The 12,867-nt window shown below is 34.6% G+C and overlaps 1 protein-coding gene across 1 annotated transcript in view; it reads left to right on the top strand.

Annotated features, from left to right (window-relative positions):
* Positions 1 to 1,007: 1,007 nt before the first annotated feature.
* The window catches only part of pth2rb (parathyroid hormone 2 receptor b), a 55,446-nt gene continuing 43,586 nt past the window's right edge, over positions 1,008 to 12,867 (top strand). The window contains exons 1-2 of the mRNA XM_073844605.1: positions 1,008 to 1,178; positions 2,424 to 2,526. Coding sequence (XP_073700706.1) covers positions 1,116 to 1,178; positions 2,424 to 2,526 — 166 coding nt within the window. The 5' untranslated portion in view covers positions 1,008 to 1,115. The remainder of the gene's footprint in view (positions 1,179 to 2,423; positions 2,527 to 12,867) is intronic.

Below are 12,867 nucleotides of genomic sequence, written 5' to 3'. Positions count from 1 at the left end.
TGTAATTATTTTTTTCCCCCACCAAAGAAAAGCATAAATTGACAGCAACTTTCCTGTAAATGGTTATACGGTGACAAAGCTGGAAATACAGCAAAAATGATGTAAAAGCTATAAAATTGACAGCAACTTACTGTAAACTGTTTCTACAGTAAACTTTCACTGAAAATACAGCAATAATACTGTGAAAACAACAGAAATCATTTACAGTGTGCACTATGGTTAACTTGTGACAAAAGGTTACTAATTTTAATTGTTTGTCTAGCGTAAAACAATCTAACCGAAAGCGTTCGAACAGCGTACTTTTACTACAGTAGTCAACATTTGAAGTGGATCAAAACCTTTCATCAAATTTGTCCTAAAACCAAAACGAATACCCATTCTTGTCTTAGGACAAATTTGATTAACTTTTTTGATCCACTTCAAATTTTGACTACCTTCTTAGTAAACGCAACTTCTCCGAAGGGTCTATCTAGTGGGCTAACTCTGCCTAACTTAAAGTAATAACTAGCTATAGCTAATACTTATGGTTTGTAAGTAGCCTATACAGTGCGATTAAATATAGGCCTACTAAAAAAGCGCTCAAACAGCATATAAACTTATTAACAAAACATTAATGGTAGAACGTTCGAAAACGCCTTAAACTATACACTTACATAAAATACTGTCTTATCATTTCTGCGTTTTTCCTCTATTAATATCATTTTACTGATAACAAGTTTTTTTGGCAAGGGTTTTTGGCAAGTTCCAGATAAACAAATTCAAGAGGGGACAAAAAATACTGCTGAGGGCAGTTGTGATTATGTAAAGTTATTCATTTTAATTTTGCATAGTCATTTCAAGAGGGGGTTCCACCCCACCAGTGGATTGCGCAGAGGTGCACCATCTCTCGTTTGTCGGGAGGAATATTTATTTCTGCTGTAGGTGGTGGTATTCAATTCACTTCGCTTTCAGCAGATGCTGAGTTCATTCTCCAGTGCAAATATGGAGCTGGATAAAATCACTGGACGTGCAGGAACGGCACACATTGAGCTTTACGCGCTGAGAAAACACATCATCTGAGCAAATACAGTCTGTTTTCATTTATAAGTATTTTAAAAGCTGTGAAGCCGTTCAAAATGTGGATTATAGTTCTGTGGATATTTGTCCAAGTTTTGGCTTGCACTTCAGTCGAGGCTCAGGTAAGACAAACAAACAATTTGTGGCATTTTTTCATCCCCAATTCACCTCACCGTCATGATTGTGTTTAAATCTGAAGCGCAAGACATTCATTATTTTATCGTTTGACTTAAAAACTTTGACAGATGTAAATGTTTACCTTCCTGTCAGGTTCATTGTGAAAACTGAAAACAGAAAATGTTTATCTTATTTAACCATTAAATCACTTTAAACGACGTAACCTAACATCATTTTAAATAACATTTCATTTAGATTTTACCTCATTGACCATGTTAAGGTTACCTGACTAACATTGTAAGGTCATAGTCTATATGTAAACTCAGATGTTGTGGAAATATGACATAATTGTATGCAACATTGCAGAGATATTTGGTACACTGCCAAATCTAAGGGCAGAATTGTTGGATTTAATGTAGTTTGTTAGACAAACGACAAAAGATTTCTGTTGTTACCTCAAGCAAATATCTCCCGATGCTCTTCATGATGTTTTTCCAATTAATAATGAAACTTAAAGGTCTGCTGGTGGCTTTAAGTCTTTAAGAAGGGCAACTGTCAAGAATTTCCCGCCTCGTAATCTTTTAAGGTTTGCCTCATGCAATTCAAACTGTCTGATGGCGCCCTTTGAACTGTCATTTAGTCGTCAAAATATCCTAAACAAAACATTATTGGTTTTGTGTTATATCTTTGATGTATAAAATAAGCCAATTGCAGTAGTTAATTAGCTGGGCTACATTTTGTTCAAATCCTAACGGAACTGTTGCTAGTCTCCTCAGCGAATGTTGGCGCTCAGCGTTTGTTAATAATCTAGCCTGTTTTGTGTAGCGAAAAATAATGATTCTAACAGAAAGCGTTCAAACACGTACTTTTGCTGTACATGGTCACCTTCTTAGTGAAGGCAATTTGGCTAAAGCTTTTATTAGCTTAATTTATTAACTTAATGCTATTAACTTTATTAACATAATGTGATAAATAGCTAAGAATCACTATTTTAGTCTACACCAAATTGTTTGTGTAGCCTAAAATAGTGATTCTAACTGACCAGTGTTCCAACAACATTTACATCTTGCAAGCTTTTAAAGCTCTTCATGATGTTTTTCCAATTAATAATGAAAATTGAAGGTCTGCTGGTGGCTTTAGAACGCCATGACACCTCCAAATCATCTGATTGAATAGTTTCCAATCAAATCTAAAATACTCAAGTCAAATTGTCAGACATTCAATGTCTCGTTTTTTTTGTCTCTGGGTAGCATGTGGACCCTGAAGTGGGCTTAACAGCTCAGGAACAAGTTCTCCTGCTGTACGACATCAAACTGCAGTGCCTTCAGAACATCTCCGAACACAACCCTGCCGGTAAGACCTTACCTGGGGATTTTGTTTGGTCCTCTTAAACCTTTTTCCCTCTAATGTGACGCTCAGTGGGAGCCGAGAGGATAGATCATTTGCATAACCGATAGAAATACGGGGGGGGATCAAGATGAAAGTGACTCACACTAAAACGCAATTATGTCATTAGTTCATTTGTTCATTAGTTTAAAAGCTTTTTACAAGTGAATTCACATCTGACGCATAATCCGTGGAGCAGAATGTGACATTAGAATCTGCTTAGAGGACTCATCTGTCAAAATCTGCCACCAGAAAGATCCAAGATCCAAGCCGAAGGATCTCAGATCTTTGGCTGGTTCATGTGAGCTTGAAAGTCTCTTGCTCCTGTCCAAGTGTCTTTTGTCTCTGTGCTTCATGGGCTTTATTTAGACACTGAATAACCTTACAGTCATCATAATGTCTATCTGCCCACTCATATAAGCTTCTCAGCATATAGAGTGGAGTCCAAATGATGGCACTAGTGAAAGTGTGTCTGCTTTGCATTTAATTTGATGCAGATGCAATGATATTGATCTCAGCTGTGATGGATTTGTCGCTTTTCAAGCTGGCCTCGTTTAATTATAACAACGCCTGCGGGCACTATTCTGTTTGATCTGATTTGATTGATTTTTACAGTAAATGACATAAAGTGACAGTTTTCCAGTATAAATGCAAGCTGGACTGGTAACCAAAAGGTTGTGGGTTTGAATCCCTCAGGATTCTTCATGCATCATTATCAGTGAGCAAGAATACCTTGGTGTAGGGTTTACTTTGAAACATTTTTCACACAGAAATTGCTAGATTACAAAGAAGCGACACATTGAATTAAACATGCCATGTTAAAGAAGAAGAAAGACTGGGATAGGATATTCTTCTGAAACCTTCTCCAATAATAAAGCATGCAAATGTACTGAAACTTTTAAAGTGCGATTGCTTTCGGATGTGCCACAACAAAAATACTCCACTCATGCACATCCAATCCAGTCCTTTTGGACTCTGAAGGGAGTTTGTGATGTCACAGATTAATGGTGTAGTGAGTCACCCTGCTGTTTACAGAAGCTGACGCACATTCCTTGTTTTTCTTTCAGTTTTCCTTTTTTTCCCTTTTTCTTCATTTTATATTGTTGGTCCTAGCGTTATTCATGTGTTCACTGATTGTGTGACCAGGCATACAAAGTTAAGATTGCGAAAGATTCCTGGTTACCTGCGTAATTCTGAGTTAGGATGCTGAGGAAGATGTGATTTAAGAAGTCGAAGATGATTCAAGCACATGTGAATCATCACAGTGATGGCTCCTCACACCTATTAAAAAATAATCGCTGAACACTTCTGTGAATTGAGACACTTCCATTCAGCTGTGCAGGGTTATGCATGTTCCGAGCTCAAATCTTGTTATATCCTGCAGTTTATCCAACAAAATCTTCTTTTCAGCTAATAATCTGACACATGCTGGTGTCTTATCCAACACAGATGAATATTTTCAACTCTAACAAGGACAAATGGTGTAAATACATTGATGTCAATGTGTTTCAGAGAGGATTTTCAGAAGAAAATTTAAAGAGTGTTTGCTTCTCTGAAAAACACCACAATGCTAGCCTTTAAAAATGTGGTGTAAGATGTACTTTGAAATAACGTTCACTCATAAATTGCTAGGAATTTCACAAAGAAATGTCAAGTAACACATTGAATTAAATGTCAAATGTTGAAGTAGAAAAACTGAGAGGTATTTTCTTGTAAACGTATTCCAATTATCTTTTAACGTCTTTCTTATGTGCGATCCAAAAGTTAAACTGTTGTTCAGTAAACAAGAATTGTCAGCTGCTTTTTCTTCTCGCAATTACAAGTTTGACCTTTTTTCTCAGAATTGCGTGATACAAACTCTCAATTCTGAATTTTTCTCATAATTGTGAGATACAAACTTGCATTTCTGATAAATGAAGTCAGAATTGTGTGATATAAACTTTCAATTGTGAGATATAAAGTCAGAATTGTGAGATATAAACATGCAATTCTGACTTTTTTCCCTCAGAACTGTGTGATATAAACTTGCAATTGCGAGTTACAAACTCAGAATTTCGAGACATAAACTCGCAATTCTGAGAAATTAAGTCAGAGTTGCAAGTTTGTATCACGCAATTCTGAGAAAAGAATTGTGAGATAAAAAGCCGCAATAACCTTTTTCTTTATTCAGTTGTGGAAACAGGCTTCCATACATTATGAGCTGCAGAAGCCGTCCATTTAATAAAATTCAACAAATTTTTGATCTGCATAGAAGGCAGTAGCGTTTAGTATCACGAAAATATTACTTTCATCTTTGTGTGTAATTTAATAAATGAAGGAAGTGACGTTTCCATTGCTGCATGGACTAAGAATTTTAACCTTATTTGTTTTGAATTGTGTTTCTGAATGAATCATTTCTCATCATTTCTTTGAATGATTCATTGACTCAACCACAAGACGTATGTTCATTCCTGGATGTTATCGTGCTTTTGCGTGAATCGGTTAAAAGAATGACTTACTGACTAAATAGACACTTGTTCGTTCATGAATTAATCAATTTTATGACTTGTGTGTTTTAGTGCCACATTGAAAAAGAAAAAAAAATAGAAGATTATGAGATCGCAATATGAGAATAAAGTTGAAATTATCAGAATAAATTCAAAATATTACAAGAATAATGTCAAAATATTTTGAGAATAAAGTCAAAATTATGAGAGTAAAGTCAAAATATTTCAAGAATAAAGTCAAAATATTTCAACTTTATTCTCAAAACATTTTGACTTTATTCTTGTAATTTCGACTTTATTCTCAAAATATTTAGACTTTTTTTGAAACATTTCGACTTTATTCTCAATTTCACCTTTTATTCTCAAAATTTCGACTTTAGTCTCGAAACATTTAGACTTTATTTACGTAATTTTGACTTTATTCTCAAGACATTTCGACTTTATTCTCATGATTACGACTTTATTCTTGAAATATTTTGACTTTAATCTCATTTCAACTTTATTCTCAAAACAATTTGACTTTATTCTCATAATTCCAACTTTATTCTCGAAATTTCGACTTTATTTTTGAAACATTTCATCTTTACTCTCGTAATTTTACTTTATTTTTGAAATTATGACTTGACTATTTACTTATGACTGTTCATGAAACATTACGACTTTATTCTTGAAATTTCAACTTTATTCTCAAAATATTTCAACTTTATTCTCGTTATTTAAACTTTTTTTGTAGAAATTTTGACTTTATTCTTGAAGTACTTCAACTTTATTCTCGTAATTTTATCTTTATTTTCATAACATTTTGACTTTATTCTCATAATTTTGACTTTATTTTTGAAATTACTACTTTATTCACAAAATGTTTCAAAAAGTCAAAATGTTTTGAGAATAGAGGTGAAATTACGAGAATAAATTTGAAATACTTTGAGAATAAAGTCAAAATTTCTACAATAAAGTTGAAATATTTCGAGAATAAAGTCTAAATTCCAAGAATAAATTTTAAATGTTTAGAAAAAGTCGAAAAGTTTTGTGAATAGTCGTAATTTCAAAAATAAAGTCAAAATTACGAGAGAAAGGCGAAATATTTCGAGAATAAAGTCGACATTTTGAGAATGAAGTCGAAATTATGACAATAAAGTCAAAATGTTTTGAAAAAACAAAATTAACACATTGAATTGAAATAATATGGAAGCGCCAAACATTCGAACCCACTCTTACATCAAAAAATAAGATGGATAAGCACACTTGAAACACTGCTAGGCTAATTATATTCAAGGACCTGATTTAAGTGTCACATAAACTGCATATATCTTTCATAAGAACACGCCAATTGTACACCACTTTATTTCCTAACTCAATTACGAAGCACCAGATATTATACATTATTAAATCACATCTCCAACTATAAAATTGCTTTTATGAAAGGTTTGTGTTTGCAGTCATTTTCTTTTCATTTGGACATTTGTGCTGCTATTCAAAGGCACGGTAAACATGAAGGCTATACAAAAGTCTCCTTTGTTTGACAACATTTGCTAATATTGGTTATTAGAGTTAATTAGAGTGTAGCCATTGTCATTTGCATTAGGTTGTCGAACGCTCTCGCTGAGATGCATTTGCCATGGCAACTCTATGAACATTCTCAGAATATTCATGATAATGTTATTTATTATGTGTGGGCTCTGATATTACTGTTCTGTTTGCATTATAGGCCTATATAGGGCTGACATTTTTTCCAGTAATCTCAAAGGCAAAAAGCGACCCAGTTTACCCCATATGCACATATCTAAAAAAGAAAATATTCTCCATCACTTTGAAAATGGTTTCTCAAGTCAGGAGCTTAAAAAAAATCATTAAATGTCCACGTGTGAAAGACGACATGGTGCATATGACATCTCAACCCGATGGCTATTGGAATCTACAAATAGATAAACTGCACAAAGTTTGTTGATGCTCTTTCTTTCAACTGTCATAAGCAAAGCACCAGGTTGAATTGAGCTTTGCTGATTCATTCTCTCTGAATAAAGTTTCTGAATAGCATCATGCTCTTATAGCGCGGCAAACCTTCTCTTCTCTCTTTAAGGAATTGACTGGTTGGTGCCTCCATACAGAGACTCTGCCCTTTTCCCACACTGATCTGCGGGGGTTGGATCAATGTTTGACTGAAAACTTGCACTTAAAACGAAGACATACAACGGTGTCGAATCAATGACGAACCGCACATGTTTGAGGATATTCTTTTCATAATACATCATGTTCCCTTTGCAAGACTGTAATTAATATTCTTCTTCATTTTATAGAAATCATTCTGTTTTCGAAGACAGAGTAGCACAGCTTATTTGATTAATAATGCAGCTTTTGTTGTGGAGCTTAGTTAGTTGTCATGTTGGAAAATGTGTGAAAATTGCTGAGGCAAATAGAGCTTTTATGCTCCGATGAAAGCATTGTTGTCCCAATTATAACGTCTGAGAACGTGAGATGTCAAGTCTCACTTAAGATGACCCTGTTACCGTCTGTAACTAAAGAAACTATAATTACATTAGACATTCCCCGAGGGACTCTCAAGAGTTTTAATTAGGTTCAGTTTTGAGCGAGCAATGGACCAGCAATGAAACACATGCAGAATTCATTTCTGCCGTTCGTGATACTACTTACGATTTCATATGTTACTGTACTTTTTTTAACTTATAAGAACTGTCTCTTATTTTAGAATCAGTAATCAGTTGGAATCTGCACTAAAAAGAGCCGGTCAATTTGTTTCAGAATCGCCTTACAGTACACCAGTCCCGATGTTTTTGATTCACTAAAAAGAACCAGCTCATAAGAGTCAATTGCTTGGTAATTGTTGTACACTGGTCCTGTTGTATGTTTTTGATTCACTAAAAAAAAACTGACCCATTAGAGTCAATTGCTTCGAAATGTTAATGATTCACTAGAAAGAACCAACTCTTAAGAGTCATTTGTTCTGGATTCACCATACACTGGTCCTGTTGTATGTTTCTGATTCACTAAAAAGAACCGACTCTTAAGAGTCATTTGTTTTGGATTCACCATACACTGGTCCTGTTGTATGTTTCTGATTCACTAAAAAGAACCGACTCTTAAGAGTCATTTGTTTTGGATTCACCATACACTGGTCCTGTTGTATGTTTCTGATTCACTAAAAAGAACCAACCCATAAGAATCAATTGCTTCGGAATATTTATGATTCACTAAAAAGAACCAACTCTTAAGAGTCATTTGTTCTGGATTCACCATACACTGGTCCTGTTGTATGTTTCTGATTCACTAAAAAGAACCGACTCTTAAGAGTCATTTGTTCTGGATTCACCATACACTGGTCCTGTTGTATGTTTCTGATTCACTAAAAAGAACCGATTCTTAAGAGTCATTTGTTTTGGATTCACCATACACTGGTCCTGTTGTATGTTTCTGATTCACTAAAAAGAACCGACTCATAAGAATCAATTGCTTCGGAATATTTATGATTCACTGAAAAGAACCAACTCATATGAGTCATTTGTTCTGGATTCACCATACACTAGTCCTGTTGTATGTTTCTGATTCACTAAAAAGAACTGACTCTTAAGAGTCATTTGTTCTGGATTCACCATACACTGGTCCTGTTGTATGTTTCTGATTCACTAAAAAGAACCGACTCTTAAGAGTCATTTGTTCTGGAATCACCATACACTGGTCCTGTTGTATGTTTCTGATTCACTAAAAAGAACCAACCCATAAGAATCAATTGCTTCGGAATATTTATGATTCACTAAAAAGAACCAACTCTTAAGAGTCATTTGTTCTGGATTCACCATACACTGGTCCTGTTGTATGTTTCTGATTCACTAAAAAGAACCGATTCTTAAGAGTCATTTGTTTTGGATTCACCATACACTGGTCCTGTTGTATGTTTCTGATTCACTAAAAAGAACCGACTCATAAGAATCAATTGCTTCGGAATATTTATGATTCACTGAAAAGAACCAACTCATATGAGTCATTTGTTCTGGATTCACCATACACTAGTCCTGTTGTATGTTTCTGATTCACTAAAAAGAACTGACTCTTAAGAGTCATTTGTTCTGGATTCACCATACACTGGTCCTGTTGTATGTTTCTGATTCACTAAAAAGAACCGATTCTTAAGAGTCATTTGTTTTGGATTCACCATACACTGGTCCTGTTGTATGTTTCTGATTCACTAAAAAGAACCGACTCATAAGAATCAATTGCTTCGGAATATTTATGATTCACTAAAAAGAACCAACTCATATGAGTCAGTTGTTCTGGATTCACCATACACTGGTCCTGTTGTATGTTTCTGATTCACTAAAAAGAACCGACTCTTAAGAGTCATTTGTTTTGGATTCACCATACACTGGTCCTGTTGTATGTTTCTGATTCACTAAAAAGAACTGATTCTTAAGAGTCATTTGTTTTGGATTCACCATACACTGGTCCTGTTGTATGTTTCTGATTCACTAAAAAGAACCGGCTCATAAGAATCAATTGCTTCGCAATATTTATGATTCACTAAAAAGAACCAACTCATATGAGTCAGTTGTTCTGGAACCGCAGTGCACTGGTCCTGTTGTATGTTTCTGATTCACTAAAAAGAACCGACTCATATGTGTCAATTGTTTTGGAAACACCATACACTAGCCCTGTTATATGTTTCTGATTCACTAAAAAGAACCAAATCAATTGCTTAGTATATTAGTTCTGTTGTTTGTTTCTGAATCACTAAAAAGAACTGACTCATAAGAATCAGTTGCTTCAGAATGTTTTAGATTCACTAAAAATAACCCACCTATAAAAGTCAGTTGTTTCGGAATCGCCGTACACTGGTCGTGTTGTATGTTTCTGATTCACTAAAAAGAACCGCCTCATGAGAATCAATTGCTTCGGAATATTTATGATTCACTAAAAAGAACCGACTCATGAGAATCAATTGCTTCGGAATATTTATGATTCACTAAAAAGAACCGCCTCATGAGAATCAATTGCTTCGGAATATTTATGATTCACTAAAAAGAACCAACTCATATGAGTCAGTTGTTCTGGATTCACCATACACTGGTCCTGTTGTATGTTTCTGATTCACTAAAAAGAACCAACTCTTAAGAGTCATTTGTTCTGGATTCACCATACACTGGTCCTGTTGTATGTTTCTGATTCACTAAAAAGAACCGACTCTTAAGAGTCATTTGTTTTGGATTCACCATACACTAGCCCTGTTATATGTTTCTGATTCACTAAAAAGAACCAACTCTTAAGAGTCATTTGTTCTGGATTTACCATACACTGGTCCTGTTGTATGTTTCTGATTCACTAAAAAGAACCAACTCTTAAGAGTCATTTGTTTTGGATTCACCATACACTAGCCCTGTTATATGTTTCTGATTCACTAAAAAGAACCAACTCTTAAGAGTCATTTGTTTTGGATTCACCATACACTAGCCCTGTTATATGTTTCTGATTCACTAAAAAGAACCAACTCTTAAGAGTCATTTGTTTTGGATTCACCATACACTGGTCCTGTTGTATGTTTCTGATTTACTAAAAAGAACCGGCTCATAAGAATCAACTGCTTCGGAATATTTATGATTCACTAAAAAGAACCAACTCATATGAGTCAGTTGTTCTGGATTCACCATACACTGGTCCTGTTGTATGTTTCTGATTTACTAAAAAGAACCAACTCTTAAGAGTCATTTGTTTTGGATTCACCATACACTGGTCCTGTTGTATGTTTCTGATTCACTAAAAAGAACCGGCTCATAAGAATCAATTGCTTCGGAATATTTATGATTCACTAAAAAGAACCGACTCATATGAGTCAATTATTTCTGAATCGTCAAACACTTGCCTTGTTGTATGTTTCTGATTCACTAAAAAGAACCGACTCATAAGAATCAATTGCTTTGCAATGTTTAAGATTCACTAAAAAGAACCGACTCATAAGAATCAGTTGCTTCGGAATGCTTATGATTCACTAAAAAGAACCGACTCATATGAGTCAATTATTTCTGAATCGTCAAACACTTGCCTTGTTGTATGTTTCTGATTCACTAAAAAGAACCGACTCATAAGAATCAATTGCTTTGCAATGTTTAAGATTCACTAAAAAGAACCGACTCATAAGAATCAGTTGCTTCGGAATGCTTATGATTCACTAGAAAGAACCAACTCTTAAGAGTCAATTGTTTCGGAATCTCTGTACACTGGTCCTGTTGTATGTTTCTGATTCACTAAAAAGAACCGGCTCATAAGAATCAGTTGCTTCGGAATGTTTCTCATTCACTAAAAAGAACCGGCTCATAAGAATAAGTTGCTTTGGAATGTTTATGATTCACTAAAAAGAACCGACTCATAGGAGTCAATTGTTTCGGAATCTCTGTACCCTGGTCTAGTTGTATGTTTCTGATTCACCAAAAAGAACCGACTCATAAGAATCAGTTGCTTCGGAATGTTAATGATTCACTAAAAAGAACCAATTCTTAAGAGTCATTTGTTCTGGATTCACCATACACTGGTCCTGTTGTATGTTTCTGATTCACTAAAAAGAACCGACTCATAAGAATCAATTGCTTCTGAATGTTTATGATTCACTAGAAAGAACCAACTCTTAAGAGTCATTTGTTCTGGATTCACCATACACTGGTCCTGTTGTATGTTTCTGATTCACTAAAAAGAACCGACTCATAAGAATCAATTGCTTTGCAATGTTTATGATTCACTAAAAAGAACCGACTCATAAGAATCAGTTGCTTCGGAATGCTTATGATTCACTAAAAAGAACCGACTCATATGAGTCAATTATTTCTGAATCGTCAAACACTTGCCTTGTTGTATGTTTCTGATTCACTAAAAAGAACCGACTCATAAGAATCAATTGCTTTGCAATGTTTAAGATTCACTAAAAAGAACCGACTCATAAGAATCAGTTGCTTCGGAATGCTTATGATTCACTAAAAAGAACCGACTCATATGAGTCAATTATTTCTGATTCGTCAAACACTTGCCTTGTTGTATGTTTCTGATTCACTAAAAAGAACCGACTCATAAGAATCAATTGCTTTGCAATGTTTAAGATTCACTAAAAAGAACCGACTCATAAGAATCAGTTGCTTCGGAATGCTTATGATTCACTAGAAAGAACCAACTCTTAAGAGTCAATTGTTTCGGAATCTCTGTACACTGGTCCTGTTGTACGTTTCTGATTCACTAAAAAGAACCGGCTCTGAAGAATCAGTTGCTTCGGAATGTTTCTCATTCACTAAAAAGAACCGACTCATAGGAGTCAATTGTTTCGGAATCTCTGTACCCTGGTCTAGTTGTATGTTTCTGATTCACCACCCCACTAAAGCCTTTCTTAGAAAATATAAGTCAGATATTGAAGTGAACTGCTGCTTCTGTCATTCCTCTGAAGAAGACTTCATTCATTTGTTTTGGCAATGCACCTATACAGAAAAATTTTGGTCAGAATTTGTTATGTTTATTCAAACTTATTTTGTAAGTGACTTTTCTTTTTGCTTTAAAGATGCTTTCTTTGGATTGTTTGAGTACTCAAAAGAGAATATAGGGAAATATTACATCATTAATTTATGTTTGCTGTTGGCTAAATTTCACATTCACAAACAAAAATTTACTGGTTCTAAACCTCTTTTCTCCTTGTTCAGAGTGGACTTGGAAAAGTATATGGAAACTATCCAAAGTTCTGTTAATTTGAAAGCATTGAAAACTGTATCTTTATATTCTTCCTTTGTGTCTCCTTGAGATGTAATTGTATTTAGTTTGTTATCCTGGCAACAAGTCTGTC

This window comes from Garra rufa, chromosome 7, assembly GCF_049309525.1.
Source record: "Garra rufa chromosome 7, GarRuf1.0, whole genome shotgun sequence".
NCBI lineage: Eukaryota > Metazoa > Chordata > Actinopteri > Cypriniformes > Cyprinidae > Garra > Garra rufa.
The sequence above is the reverse complement of the archived record's forward strand: the minus strand, read 5'-3'. Positions and strand labels throughout refer to the sequence as shown.